Source organism: Clinocottus analis, unplaced genomic scaffold (genome assembly GCF_023055335.1).
Source record: "Clinocottus analis isolate CAN_PGR_092001 unplaced genomic scaffold, fCliAna1.0.p SCAF_27, whole genome shotgun sequence".
Taxonomy (NCBI): domain Eukaryota; kingdom Metazoa; phylum Chordata; class Actinopteri; order Perciformes; family Cottidae; genus Clinocottus; species Clinocottus analis.
This window is the reverse complement of record NW_027176009.1, coordinates 4,132,896-4,148,049: the sequence shown is the minus strand read 5'-3', so window position 1 is coordinate 4,148,049 and position 15,154 is coordinate 4,132,896. Positions and strand designations below refer to the sequence as shown.

Sequence of the window (15,154 nt, the reverse complement as noted above, 5' to 3'; positions counted from 1 at the left end):
GACTCCGAGCAGCAGGGGTCGCTGCCGCCCGTGTGTCCTCAGCTTTACGCGGACAACCACCGCAAGGTCTGTCGTTGGTCTCTGGCGCAATGTGCAATGTTTTGAATCGATAGCAATCTCTCAGCTGACTTCACACGGGATGGAAGAGGAGGCAGACACCGGGGCTCCTTCGCGGACGGAGAGGAAAGCGTTAGAAAAGGCCAAAATACTTGAACGAGAAAGCGAGAGGAAGCTCTTAAGACTGGTAAGACGAGGCGACAACGCATGTGCAGCCCGTTTCCCCAGCTAGCTGGCTGTGTCGAGCTAGCCGGCTGAAGTAGCAGCTCTTCACTGTGTGCATACAGTGAACTCCGTGGCTCTTAGCATGAGTCTGATCAGGTGCGTCTGTCCCGTTCACTGAAGGTTGGACGAGCCCTGAAGAAGCCGGAGGCCGAGCGGTCGGAGGAGGAGGCCGCTGTGTTGCTGCTGCACAGAGAAACCGTGGAGGAGCTCTGCAAGAGACAAGTCCGCAGAAATGCTCTCAAAAGGAAGCAGGAGGAGGTGAGACTGTCACGCCCCAATGGCTGTGAGGTGTTCAGCCAGCTGGCTCGGTGGCACCTGAACGAGTGAACCAAGTCGCCACTTCCTGGTCACATGATTAAAGACAGGGTTATTTCAGTGGATTCTCTTGAACTGTTTGCTAAACCACTGTGTCCCCCAATGACCTGCTCTAACCATGTCTATGTACGCTACTTAGGTTGTAGAAATGTATGTTGACACTCCTATTAAACTGGTAGTCAACTTTAAATATGACACAAAGCAAGGCCTCAGGGTTAAATGATAATACAGGACCCATCTTTCAGGTTTGGGGTGTAAGAGGTGGTTTAATCATATATGTGTTTTGTCTGTGTATGAGCAAGTGAACAAATCAGGATCAGAAAAACCAACAGATGCGTTTGTTGTTTTAACCTGAAAACATCCGTTGTTCCTGTATTATTTGCAGGTGTATGATGATGCGGATGAGCTGAAGAGCAAAGTCAAGCAGCTGGCTGTGGCAGTCGAACAAGCAAAACACTTGGTGGTATACACCGGAGCCGGTATCAGTACGGTACGCCAAACTCTGCAGCTTCAGTTTTCTTTTTAAAACTTTCACAGGACTGATGATGTCTTTCCTTTCAGGCAGCTTCTATCCCAGACTACAGAGGCCCCAATGGTGTGTGGACACAGCTGCAGAAAGGCCGGGCCATCAGGTGAGATATGTAGTCGCGGCACTGTTGGATTTAGGCTCCGTTTTTTGTTAAGGTGAACCAAACTCCAAGTGCTATTTATTATTTGTTTCTCTATACAAACAGTTCATCTGACCTGAGTAAAGCTGAACCGACCCTCACGCACATGTGCATTAGAATGCTTCATAAGGAAAAGCTGGTATGTGAGCCCTAGATGAATGACTTGTTCTGGTCGGTGTTCCTTTGGTAGTCACACATGCTGGTTTACTATACTTTTGTGTGTGTTTCTTTAAAGGTAAAGCATGTTGTTTCTCAAAACTGTGATGGGCTTCACTTGCGTAGCGGTCTACCCAGACATGCCCTGTCTGAGCTTCATGGAAACATGTTTATCGAGGTGAGACACGGCCATCCACGGCCATTCAGCCTTAATCTTTTACAGTCGCAGACTCGCACACAGCTGTTGTAATCGGCTTGTTACGCACTCTGAAATTAAGTTTTTCTCCATTCCGTCATCAGGTGTGTACATCCTGTTCCCCGGTCAAGGAGTATGTCCGTTTATTCGACGTGACGGAGCGGACGTCGCTGCATCGCCACGGTACCGGCCGCAAGTGCAGCCACTGTAGTGGTGACCTCAAAGACACCATCGTGCACTTCGGTGAACGTGGGACCCTTGAGCAACCGCTCAACTGGAAGGGAGCTGCAGAAGCGGCAGAAATGGCGGATGTTATCCTCTGCTTAGGCTCCAGTCTTAAGGTAGGTTTTATAAACCACAGTGTGTCTGTATGCATTTGCATTTGGCAAACTGAAAAAAGTTTGTGGAAATGCATTGTCAGTCTTGTCTTCATCAGGTTGATAAGAATGTAATTTAGATACATTAATTGTGTCAATTATTTAGCTTGTGGCGTCTTTACTCTCTTGTGCTGTTTCCCGCTTGTCCAGGTGTTGAAGAAATACGCCTGTCTATGGTGCATGAACAGACCAGCCAGCAAAAGGCCTAAACTCTACATTGTCAACCTCCAGGTACACGTAGTTTGACATTTTAGGTGAATAAGATGTAAGTGAATTTGAATAAGATGCTAATTAAGTGCTGGCTGCTCAGTTGCTGTTTTTGTGGCTGTACTTTTGTTCCAGTGGACGCCAAAAGATGATCTAGCTGTGCTAAAGATTCATGGCAAGTGTGATGATGTCATGAGCCTCCTTATGGAAGAACTGCACATTCAGATTCCTGTGTATGACCGGTAAGGACCTTTTGTAATGAAATAATTACACCCAGTATACACATAATTACTTTATTATTATTATTATTACAGATTTGATGTATTATTGATTCATTATAAAATTATACTAAGATCATTTGAATACGCTATTCTCTTAGCAAAGGATACAAACCTGCGAGGCTTCTTTCACAGATACTAGTAAAAGGAAAAAGGGTCAGGCACAAATTTCTAATGTACCATTCAAGCCTTACACAATACTTGGAGTTTGGAATACCCCCATTTCACACTCTCACAAAAAAATATATAGATTAGTTCAACATTTTGACTCCAAGCTCAGTTTCCTTCATTCGGTCTCATCATCAGGGCAGGGGACCCCATCTTCAGTCTAGTCACAGCTCTGATGCAAGAAGAGGTCAACAGCCACACTCGTGAGGTCATAGCGTCCCTTGATGGGCCTCCTGCCTCCTGCCCATGCTTACCTGGATTTGGAGAGCAGGCAGAAGAAGCCTCAGCTGTGCAGGGTGGCTGGTTTGGACGAGGATATCGCAAAGGAAGGAAGAAGAAGAAAAAAGCTGCGTAATCATGGGAACTTTACAGACTCCTTCAATGTGGTTAAGTATGTCTAATTGCAGTGCCATAATGAGGACGAGATGAACTTTTGAGTGCTGTTCTGTGCATTTGTATTGGTTGGTCGCATGCAGTGCATATGTGACCGTGTGAATGGAAACCTAAGTTTGATTATTTGCCATTTGGAAATGGCACTTTGCACCATGAACATATTTTACACAACATTGTGTTTCGTACCAGCTCGAGCTTAAGTAACTTTGGTTATGCCGTGTTAATAGCACTAGGTATTATCCCAGTCCAGAGTCAGAGTGCCAATACATAAAATTATTCCGACAACCTGTAGGCTCAAAAAGTGACAATGTGTTTTCCTCACAGATGTTGAAGGAAGGGTTTGAAACCACTTCTGCAGCCTTATATTTTTTTTCTGAGGACTCTCTGTATGGTCAGTATGTTTACAAACTTGTATTTTTTTTTTACAGGATTAAGTTTTAATAAGTCCAGCGTGCCGCTGGTTTGAGCATGAGCTAGATGTAAATGGACATTAAAATACTGGTCTCTATAGTTAAAGTGACTGTATATGGTCAGTAAAAGATATATCAGTCAGTGGAACACAAGTGACTTGGTGGTTATGTTTACTCAAAAACGATTATTTTGGTGCTGCCACAGCTTATACTGAGAAGAGATTTCAATAGATGTTAAATCTTTTTTTAATTATTATTGTTACTTATAGTCAAATATATTTACAACTTTCATTGTTGAATGTACCTCTTTGTTTTAACATTTAAAAAGGTTTATTTGTATTGTTTATTTAAAGTTATTTTGAATTACGTAAATTATTTCCTGAACTCAGTCACCCCTCATATCAGCTGTCGTCCATACTCAGGTTTGCAGGTCAAGTAATACAGCTATTATTGAATTTTGGTTTACTGAAGTTGTTGAATTTGTTTACATTTTTATCTTAACTTTCATGCAGACGATGCTTCTGTCATGTTTGTCTCCAAAAATATGAGAAGGAAAGCCGTATTTTTTTTTACTTAAATTATCATTAGTTTGTGTCATGTTAAGTGCTGTGATTGGAAACTGGGAGATCCAGTGTTATAAATAATCTCATCCTGTATGTGTAATTTCAGTAATTATTAAAGGCCAGTATAGCAACCGTGAGCTTGTTTAGCATACCACGCGAACCAGTGGTAAAACTGGACGTGAGGACTTCTTGATGTTGTTGTTTTTGTAGAAAGAAAAAATGCTATGCTTGTGAGACGTTTTCTTAATTTGTGTCTCGATCATATGCAAGTTGCTTGTACTGGCCTTTGATTTAACTAGTGACTTAAAATCAGTAATACTATTGTAGTACACAGATTTGACTCTACCTCCACCTCTGACCTTTTATCAGCAGTTCGATTTTGATTTTTGTTGTTGTGCTAGTGTACTGGGTTTGCCAGACAATGTTTGTATTCCATTAAAATTAATAATACAGACTGGGTGACTTGTGAAATGATATCTCGGAAATGGAAGACGCATAGTTTTTACACTTGTATGTTTGCAGATGACACTATTGTTATCGGCTGTATAACTAAAAAAAGAACCAGGCATGGTCATCCCACCTTTTCAACCTGGTGAAGAAAGCCCAGAACATCAGTGGTATCGGTGAAGATTCACAGCCTGTTCTCCTGTTGAATCTCTCTGGCAAGAGATTCAACAGTATCATGTCAGCTGCTGTACAAACAGACTCACAGTTTCTTTCCTCAAGCTGTGTGACTTCTACGTTCATCCTCCACCCCTCTGTACATAATGGTGTGCGTGTGTGTGCTTTCTTATCGAGCAAAATGCAACTCCAAACAACAACAAAAAAGTACTATGACTGCTTTTCGAGACATAAAGCGTTCATGATGAAATGATTGACCCGATTAAGAGTTCAACAAAAACGAGGATCTGTCCAAAATAGCAGGATGACAGCAAAATGAAATAGCAAAATGACAGTTCCGCTCCATGCTGTGTGCCTTCGGCTGCGAGAGCTGCAATGCAAGCCAAAGACCACACACTACAACCATAAAACCATTACAAATAGAAACTCAATAACCACTAGTCTTCGTGAACTTCCCAATGGCCGTTGAACTTTGTCGCTTTATTTATCAGAGACGTCCAATAATTGAAGTAACGTGATATAGAACCAGGAAACGTAAGTGCCTAAAAATGTACATTAGTATAGTGTCTGAGTAAAACAAATGCACTTAGTTGCGATCCACAAAAATAATTCCTATAATGAGTTTGTTGTATCTGATCACGTGACAGGAGTGATTACACAATCTGAGCGTCAGCGTCCCATGTGACGTAGTGTTGGAGGCGTTGGCCGGGTGGTGTTACTGTATGCGTCTAAACCCCGAGGCGGAGGAAATACGTCCTTTGAGAGGACCCTGGGAGTAACCGGAGTCCAATACTTTGAAACGTCCTCTACGTTTTGTACAAATACCACCACCGAGTCATCTGAACCTTTCGAAATGATGAAAAACGGTCACCACTCAACCGGCGAGCAGCGCGACGACGCGGGTCGGACTCAGCCGAGTGGCTCCTCGGGGTGCAGCCCGGAGAATAGGAAGCGCGTCGTCCGGCTGTGGTGTGACGGCTGGTGAGTCTCTGTGCAAGCCCTTGACCTACTGCCCTGGGTCATCAAATTCTCCATCCAGTTTGTTGTCCTCTACGCGGTCCTCAGCCAACACGCAGGGGCCAATGGTGGCGGCGGCATGCTAATGCTAGCTAGCCGTGTACGTTAGCAGGTGACAGTTAAACTGTTGCATTCTAACTGTGTAATTAACGTTACGATCTCCCAAAAATGACTTGTTGTTCTTTTGTCATTCAAATAGCTTTTATCGTTTTCCAATATATGCTAGTCCAACTTTAAACAAATACCGTGACGTTATTACGTGTTTTTATTAAGAAAATCTACCGGTAACTCGTTAATGCTCCTGTAGTAAGTTCAGTTAAGTTGGAAAGACCTCCGGTTCAATAACTTATTAAAACACACCGGCTGCCAACGGGACTTTGTTTTCATGGTACATTGGCATGTGGTAAACTGGGCGCAAGGCACTCTCAGTCCTCAAAGTAAGACTGAGGTTATAAATAATCTTCTGAAATGTGTTTGTGTATGAAACTCCTCATACGGCTCTGAAACTGTGGCTGTAAAGGTTAGACAGGACCCAAAGAAAGGACATGCGGAGCGATGTTGTCTTTCACGTTACATTTTAAAGATGCCTGTTGTAAACACACCCACAAGTCCTCCAGCTGATTCAGATGAAATATGTTTTTTCTCTGCTTTTTGAAGTATCCCTTGTGAAAATGGTTAAAACGTCCAAATAATGTCTGCCATCTGCAGATTATTTATTCTTACTCTGCTCTCTAACACTGTCTGCGACAGTCTGAGTCTGCTGTTAATACCTCCAAAGAGTACCTCACGTAACGTCTTTGCAGTGTTAATAGTTTGATGCCTGGTGAGTTGAGTAAATACTTAAAATAGGTACTGGTAAATAATCTGTGCGTTTCTCAAGAGCAATTATTTATTTTCTGTCTGTTCCTCCTTCACACATCTGAGAGTTGGTTGTGACACTTAGAGACAACTCATGAGTCAGACAACCATAATTATTTGTTATTTTAATTCTTGCTGTCAAAGACCATCACGCCTCATGCAATTTAGCTGCTGCGGAGAAGACTATGGACTCCATATTTGCGATGCATAAATTCTGACCTGGACTCAAACACTGCACAAAGAAGTCAGCGTGTTGCTGATAGCTAGTTTGATATGGCCCTTCTTGTGTGTGGTTATAAATAACTGGCATAGGGAACATGTCGTACAGTGTGACGTAAAAGTCGCTGGCTGGGAAAGTGAGAAGGGGTTCCCTGTTCCTGGGGGGTTTGAAGGAGACGTATTAAGAGAAAGTATATACTTAACAACAGATGAAATAATATGAGACGAGGGAGAGAAAGAGGTGCTAATGAGGGAAATATGATTTATTATGTGGCTATTCATTTTGCTATTCCTTTTTGCAGTTAAGTGTCAAAAATCCCAATAAGCCGTTTTGACCAGTTGTTGGGTTCAGGGGAAGCAGAGTAACTCATAGTCGGTCCATCTGCAAATATTTATTTAGAAAAAACACTTGCAGATGTCAACCAAGCGAGGAACTGGAATGTCGATCAAACACCTTTCTGCTTATATCACTCTGAAGAAAAGATATTATCAACTGGGAGCAAACTGTCTCACTGATCCTGATCAGGTGAGCTGAAGGAGGTTGGGGATTATTGTTCAGGGAATTCCAACTAGCAGCTTGCGTTAATGTCATTAAAGAGGAGAGGTACTCCACTTGAAGTACAGTTATAGAGGAGGTGCAATCTATTGGGAATGGCCTACAGATATGGAATTCATTATAGTCAACTGTTATTTGACATATTTAAAATTAGCACACATGTAGATGTGTAATATGAACCCGTAGCTGAAACTATGAAGGAGAACTCCCACATCTTCCTTTTATTAAAAGGCAAGCCAGTAACTTTACAAGTTACCTAATGGCAGAAAACAAATAAATATTACCACATTTTAGGCTTATGCACATTTTATTATTTTATTATATTCAAAGGCTTGTGTTGATTTAAAGAGCATGTTTTCAAGCAAAGGATTTTGCAAGGTCACTTTAAAAATAGATGAACAAACCAAGTGGGATTTAAAAGGCAGTGAAGCTGTGAAAAAGGTTATAACTGTGTGTGCGTGTGCGTGTGCGTGTGTGTGTGTGTGTGTGTGTGTTTTGTCCTCTGTTATGCTTTGTTTGAGCACTTCCAGTTGATTTTGTTTTCCATGCTCATGGTGTGGTCATCTCTTCTTTCTGTCTCCAGTTATGACATGGTTCACTACGGTCACTCCAACCAGCTTCGACAGGCCAAAGCCATGGGAGATTACCTCATAGTCGGAGTGCATACAGATGGTGAGACTGTCGTGCACATTCTGATATGGATATGTCTATATAAGCTTTTTGTCATCAACTCTCTGGGGCTCGACAATTTCTGTAATTACTTCCAAGTTTCATAGGCAGTGTGAGACTTGTGGTTACTTTTAGGAAGCTGAACAGCAGCCAGGTGTAAATTACATGATAATTCTAAAGTCACCTTTTATAATGTAGTCATTACACTACAAACTCTAATACACAGCCAAGTATAGGTGTTTTTTTTTAATCAAGATATGCACATTAACATTAGACAAGAAGACAAGGCAAACAGGAAATAGAGAATTCAGAATTTAAAAAATAAAACAAAGGATAATGTAAAGAGTAAATAAAATGTTATTGGCACTGTCTATAAGTCTTGAATACCTGAGGGAGGATCTGCATTTAATGGTATGTATTGAGGAGCACTAAAGAAAAGTACAAGTACCACAGTAAAGTATGTTAGATGCATATTTACATATTTGTAAGCGAGCTGCGTATGTGATACAAAGTAATGGAAGACCTGTTGGAAATGATAACCACCACCTTCATTTTAAATAACATAATATTTACCTTATTTGGCTTGCCTTTTTTTCCACTTGTTCCAATTTTGGCAATGATGTTTGGCAAAAGGACTAGATGGCATTTCTCTGTATAAAATTACAAATGCAAAGTGTTGCTTTGTACATTTCACAATGAACCTGGAGACTTGTTTGTCACCATCGGAATTCAGCTGGTCTACCGTTTTTAATTTTTTTATTTGACCAGTGCAAACATCCTTCGTGCGAGTCAGGAAAACATTTGTAGTGTTTTATAGTCTTTGCATAGTGCAACAATTGTCAGTAGTCCCCTAACTTACTCAATAGGTCGCATTGGTGTTACGGGTAGCAGAGGGGAGTTCACGTGAATTATTGCAACCCGGTTATCGTCCCACTGAATTAGTTGTAAAAGAAACATTTCCTAAATGTGTTGTAGTTTGAGCCAAGTAGCAGAAGTGACAAAAAAACAACAGATATGCAGAGAGAAGAGCTTCTGCATTGTAGCAAAGCAGTCAGTCAGACTCAATACAGATGTAAGTTAATATGCCAATAATTAATAATAGATTACCTCTCATTCTTTCTTAAAGCTGAGATTTCCAAGCACAAAGGTCCTCCAGTCTTCACTCAGGAAGAACGCTACAAGATGGTGCGGGCCATCAAGTGGGTGGACGAGATGATAGAAGGAGCACCGTACGTCACCACACTGGAGACTCTGGACAAGTACAACTGTGACTTCTGCGTGCACGGGGGTGAGCGGCTGAGGGCCCGTTTCCTGTCCTTAATACACAAGAAGGGTCTTGTATCATTTCTGTGGACGAGTCTGACTCAGTGAAGTTTATGTTTCACCAGATGACATCACGCTGACGGTGGATGGTAAGGACACGTATGAGGAGGTGAAGCGTGAAGGCCGCTACCGGGAATGTAGACGCACACAGGGTGTCTCCACCACTGACCTGGTGGGACGAATGCTTCTCATGACCAAAACCCATCACAGCAACATGGTGAGTCAAGCTGCGTCTGTACTAACACCAAAGGTTTTTACTTGCTGCTCAGTTTGGGATTTCACCCACTGATGGAACCACAGCAACACATGGCTGATGGATCCTATGCTATCAGGACATATTTGTCTTTAATTAGATTATATTACCCACATTTTTACATTTATTTTATGAGACAGACAGTCTATGGCGACCTATTTGTGTACTTCTAGTGCTATTCCTAACGTGTGGTTACATTTATAAAAGGGGTACAGGTCAACTACGGTGGCTGTGTGTCAGCTTTGTAACAACACTGTAACACAACTATAAATCCCCCTTCAGTGGCTATATGCTGGAGCACTCATGATTTAGTGTATGAGTTACGGTTGGTTTGTTTGTTTTGGTGTTCATTTCCTTTTTTTCCTCTCTAATAATTTCTGCAGGATAATCCAGATTACCAGCAGCATACAGACAATTTTGGAAAAGTGAGTGGAACGGAATCTTATTTTAGTCAAACCTCGTCATGTAAATAAATCCTGATTATAAATTATATCTGTAGACACCATCGAGCATTGTGTACATTTTTCCAGTGAAACACAAGTCTTGTTGTAATCAAGGGTCCTAAAGGCCACAGTCCATGGACAGGAGTGTCGCAGTTCCTACAGACATCCCAGAAGATTATCCAGTTTGCCTCAGGAAAGGAGCCTCAGGCTGGAGACACTATCATCTACGTGGCCGGGGCATTTGACCTCTTCCGTATCCTCATTGTGCAGAAATAACCAGACTTGAGTTCTGATTGTGTTATCTGTGCTACATGTTGTGGTTGTTGCCTTGACCACTAATTCCTTGCAGACATTGGTCATGTTGACTTCTTAGAGATGGTCTATAAGCAGGCGGAGAGGCCCTATGTCATCGTGGGTCTGCACTTTGATCAGGTGCAATAAAAGAAACACACACACACACACATCGCAGCAATCAAAATGAACCGCTCCCTTCTGTGTCAAGTCCTGTCCTTTAGAGTCAAGTGAGATGTCTCGATATCTAAAAGGTGAAAAAGTAAAGTAACTGATTCATTCTCTTTAGGAAGTGAATCGGTACAAGGGGAAGAATTATCCAATCATGAACATCCATGAGAGGACGCTGAGTGTCCTGGCCTGTCGGGTGGGTGCGCGCACACACACACACACACACACACACACACACACACACCTCTACATGTTCAATACAGTGGGATGTACTTCGAGTCTGTATACTCACAGCTGCAGGCTGAACTTGGCTCTCTTCCCTCCATTCCTGCTTTCAGTCTAAAACAAATAATCTGCAGCCCCATCTGCGCTGCGTATGTTTGTTTTGAAGTTAGACCAATTTATGAGAACATTACACAAAACAAACATGTTACACATTCCTAAAACCTGTAAATTGCTCTGCCATCAGTTTTACTCAATGCCTGATGACGAGGTACTCATTTTACCAGAATTGAAGCAGCAAACTGTAAAAACACCTTCACCCTTGAGCTGGGTTGTATCCGAAAGGTGCTCGTCAGGTTTACTTTTACATTTAAAATAACTGCACTAACTAATGTGAGACATTCATCAAAGGTTTAATCCTCAAAAAAATAAACTCCTGAGTCTGTCTTATATCTTGCTATCCTCTGCCCTGTCTCTCTGTAGTATGTGTCCGAGGTGGTGATCGGTGCTCCCTATGCAGTGGGCAAAGACCTGCTGGATCATTTTAAGGTGAGTTGCCTTTGTGTGACTTTACGTCTGATCATGCATTTTGTTATTTTATTTACTTTCATTGTTATTTAACCAGAATGCTTCCTTCAGTTTGAAAACTGAAAGTGAAGTTACCACAGGGTCTTAAATCGCACTAACTTTGATTTAAAACTAGTTTCAGCCCAAAGTTGAGATAGAATTAAATGAAATACAGATGATCAAAGATGGCTCAATGCCTTTGACAGTATTCAACAGAACTATAGATCCCTGTGTGGTTGCTGCATTTAAAACATTGTACATTGTAAATTACCAAAGGCCCATATTGAACCATGTGGCGCCCCCTTGTGAACATTGAAAATACCAGAAGATAAACATCAATTTGAATGCATTTAGATCTGTCAAATACCTTTTCGGTAATTAATAAGTCATATCATCATATTTTTCTGGAAGGATCCTACCACTCAGTTAGAGGATATATCAAACTGTCGTTTTTCTTCAAATATAGTGATCCACAGTTAGAAAAGCTGAGAAAAATAGGTGCTGCTCCACGTTTGCCTAAATTGCTCATTTCTTATAAGTTATACACTACTTGCATACTGTCGCTCCCTAAAGTGCCCCTTCTAGTCTAGACTAGTCCAGATGAGTAATGTGTGACTATAACTAAAAAAGGAGCTGCATGGTTAGTGTGAGAAAGCCCGAGCAGCATGTTCCATCCAGGAGCTCTCCAGTGACGGGCTCTGTTAGCTCTCTGCACATGTTGGCTGGTTCAAACAGGTGTGTTTGTGTAACTGTGCAGGTTGACCTGGTGTGTCATGGCAAGACGGAGGTGATCCCAGACAAAGATACGTCAGACCCCTACGCTGTGAGTACAGGGAAACAAAATGCAGAAACCACTGCAGTTGGTTTGCATTTATATTATAAATGCAAAACATATATTTTTGCATTGAGTTAAAATATACTGTTGGCCCACAGTCTTATACACTGATCAATAAGCAGACGAGTATACAGACGAATAAGATACCACAAAGTAATTTGAGGTTAAATTACATTCACATTACGTGGCAGATGTTCTTGTTTGGTCTGATTTACAATAGGGGTATTGAACCTTGATAGGAGGCTATAGCTGTCTTGAACAACTGGAAAACATGGTCCCTGATACAAGCCATCATTAACAGTGAACTTTGTGTTGGTTTGACAACTATTTGTGTTCTGCCCTCAGGAGCCAAAGAAGAGGGGGATATTCAGGTCCATCGATAGTGGGAACAACCTCACCACTGATGACATTGTCCAGAGGATCATTGAAAACAGGTCAGCGACTCCCCATTCTTAACTTTAATGCCACTTATTTAGCATGTTTTTTTCTCAAGTTGAATCACCTCGCATGTTCCCAGGCTGCAGTTTGAAGCCAGGAATCAGAAGAAGGAGGCCAAGGAGATGGCGGTGATCGAGGCGATGAAGAAGAAGGAGCAGAGTGAAGGTGGAGCGCAGGTCGCTCACTAGTGAGACCTCAGACCTGGTTCTGTGTCTGATTTACTCGTCCTGGTACACACAGCTTTAAGAGGGTGGACCGAACTGACCCAGGCGGACGGCCATAATGGACCTGGCTCGCGGAGGAGGGGGTGCAGTCGGTCTTCACTTGTCCTCTGGATGCAGAATTCTGCTTTACATATTTAGTACACACCGCTGGCTTAGCTTCTCTCAGCCTTTATCCATAAAGACTGCTCCAGCCTAAGTTATTAGATCTGCCGTCATAAGAACACAAAGAATCCAAACTCATCCTATGTTTTATCCTGCAAAGTCCCTTTTAAAACTCCTGTCATCCACAGTGAACTTTTTAACGATATCTTCTGTCTTCTAGTGTTTCTGTCCGTGAAATCACACACTATGCGATCCTGTTCTCAAATTTGTATGTTCCTTTAGTGATAAGCCATAACTTGAAATGTTCATGACATTGTCAGTTGTGTTTTTAGATTTTAAACCATATTATACTTTAGGAAGTGTCATCGGTAACATTGAATGTGGTCTATTTTTTCAATACACTGTGAATAACGGATTTAATTTTATTTCTAAAAGTCGCTTTGTTTTTCTCCATTCTGGACAAACATAATTATTAGTATGTAAAGTGATCTGTGGAATAGTTGTTTTTTTTTAAATGTGGATTTTAATTCCCAGATTTTGCACCGAGCCTGAGTGTGTGTGAGAGAGAGTGTGAGAGTATGAGAGTGTGAGTGTGTGAGAGGGAGGTGAATGAGTGTTTGCGCTGTAAACAACAGTAATGTCGTGCCTCATTCCTAAAGCTATAACTAATTTAAGGGCTGTGATTTGTACCAAAAAGTCTAAACTGTGTCTCTGCAGCTGTTGGTGAAGTCGCTCCTCAGTCTACTATCAAGTGTGTTTTTAAAAAACTAGTACGTCCTCTTTTCGTCTCCTTTACAGGAGAATTAATAACTTAATTAACATGGGACTCAGTATCACAGTCAAACTGCCACTTGCAAACATTCGTTGATGGCTTTTCTTGTTGTATCGAGCAAATTGCTCTGAGATGAATTATAAAAGGTGCGATACTCTGTGTGATTTTTAAAGTTGGTCTATGGAATGGATACATTTAGTTAGTAAAAGTTACTAAACAGTAGAAGGTAATTTTCACAACCTTTCAATCACTATATTGCAACATGTAAACCTCCCTTTTAATAAATAAATGGGTATTATTGCAATGGGTCATCTGATGTCTGTTTTCCAGCGTCATGTGCAGCCTGATGAGATCTTTGTTGGGTCAGCTCATAGTCACAGTTCACTGAGTCTGTGAAATGAGGCCACAGCCGCTCAGAGACGGCTAAATCCCGTCGGCCCCGTCTCATTCACGCCGCTCTCAGATTTGAACAAAAAGTGCAAACTGTCACCTCATTACAAACAAAGAGCCTTTAATCCTCCGGCCCGAGCGTGCCGAAGGGGCTTCTGCAGGAAGGATCCTCACTCAGCTGAGCAACTTACAGATACAGACACATCAAGATCTCACTTGTTTTAATGTGTTTTTACACCGCTCTGCTTTTTAGTGAACGTTTATTTCACATCAGGGCCTCCCGAAGGGCCCAGAGGAAACTAATTTGACAACCACTAGAGTAGAGTGGTAGTAGTTTGTGCATTATTCTTTTATTTTCATTAGGATCAACAAATGAGGGTTTGGACATGCAAGACCTATGAGAGAAATGACTGTGAGAGAGAAATTTGAATATTTTGGCGAGGATAGCTCAAGTTAAGTGGCTCCAAAACTGAAAGCCGTCCCAAGATAAAGAATCAGACTCTTTAAGGGACGAGAAAGAAACTATAACGACAGAAAATCCTTTATTTGGTTTGATTGTTTTTTTTCTCTCACTTATATAGAGTGTGTGCTTTTATTCTAGTTTCACAGAATAAATAAACTCTTTTGGTTGAATAGCTCACAACTCATATCCACCCCATGTATTTCTTTCACCTTTCTGTATCTGATACAACCTCGTCTCCAGACTGCGTGTGTGTGCACCGACTTCACTGACTTGCTTGCCATCTGCCTCTCTATTTGTTGTGTTGCCAGTGAAAACGTATGTGTCACGTATGTGTGGCTGTTGGTAGCATCACACACAGCATGTAAATCCATGAATCCATAACTTAACAAAACTGCAACTTGAGCACTCGCAGTTTTTTTGCAGTTGCTTGAACTCATCATCAGCCGTAGTAATTGAAAACACCTGTGATTGCAAAGGCTTAACTAATGCATTACATCGTATCATATAAAGAGATCATATGTTTTGTAGACAAAGTACCAATTCGAAGTGGAAACACAGTACTTTACTGAACTTACTCAGTTACTTCGCACCACTTCAAGGGGTTTCTCAGCACACAGGTGGAATTGCGTATACAGCATTTTTGTCTCCGGGACGTCACTTCCCAGGGAAGTCCAAAACTTTTCCATCTGTGCGGCAGGCTGCGGTGG

General features: G+C 41.7%; 2 protein-coding genes across 2 annotated transcripts; both read left to right on the top strand.

The window, feature by feature from the left end:
• Positions 1-99: 99 nt before the first annotated feature.
• On the top strand, positions 100-4,406 carry sirt7 (sirtuin 7). The gene is made up of 10 exons (XM_068592428.1): positions 100-244; positions 403-540; positions 983-1,087; positions 1,159-1,229; positions 1,332-1,404; positions 1,501-1,599; positions 1,722-1,958; positions 2,145-2,225; positions 2,337-2,443; positions 2,786-4,406. The coding sequence occupies exons 1-10, from the start codon at positions 140-142 to the stop codon at positions 3,000-3,002; spliced, it is 1,233 nt and encodes a 410-aa protein (XP_068448529.1). The 5' UTR covers positions 100-139; the 3' UTR covers positions 3,003-4,406.
• Positions 4,407-5,307: 901 nt separating this feature from the next.
• On the top strand, positions 5,308-13,247 carry pcyt2 (phosphate cytidylyltransferase 2, ethanolamine). The gene is made up of 12 exons (XM_068592590.1): positions 5,308-5,615; positions 7,868-7,956; positions 9,080-9,241; positions 9,342-9,493; positions 9,913-9,954; positions 10,087-10,225; positions 10,322-10,404; positions 10,553-10,630; positions 11,140-11,205; positions 11,981-12,046; positions 12,404-12,492; positions 12,576-13,247. The coding sequence occupies exons 1-12, from the start codon at positions 5,488-5,490 to the stop codon at positions 12,682-12,684; spliced, it is 1,203 nt and encodes a 400-aa protein (XP_068448691.1). The 5' UTR covers positions 5,308-5,487; the 3' UTR covers positions 12,685-13,247.
• The last annotated feature ends 1,907 nt before the right edge of the window (positions 13,248-15,154 follow it).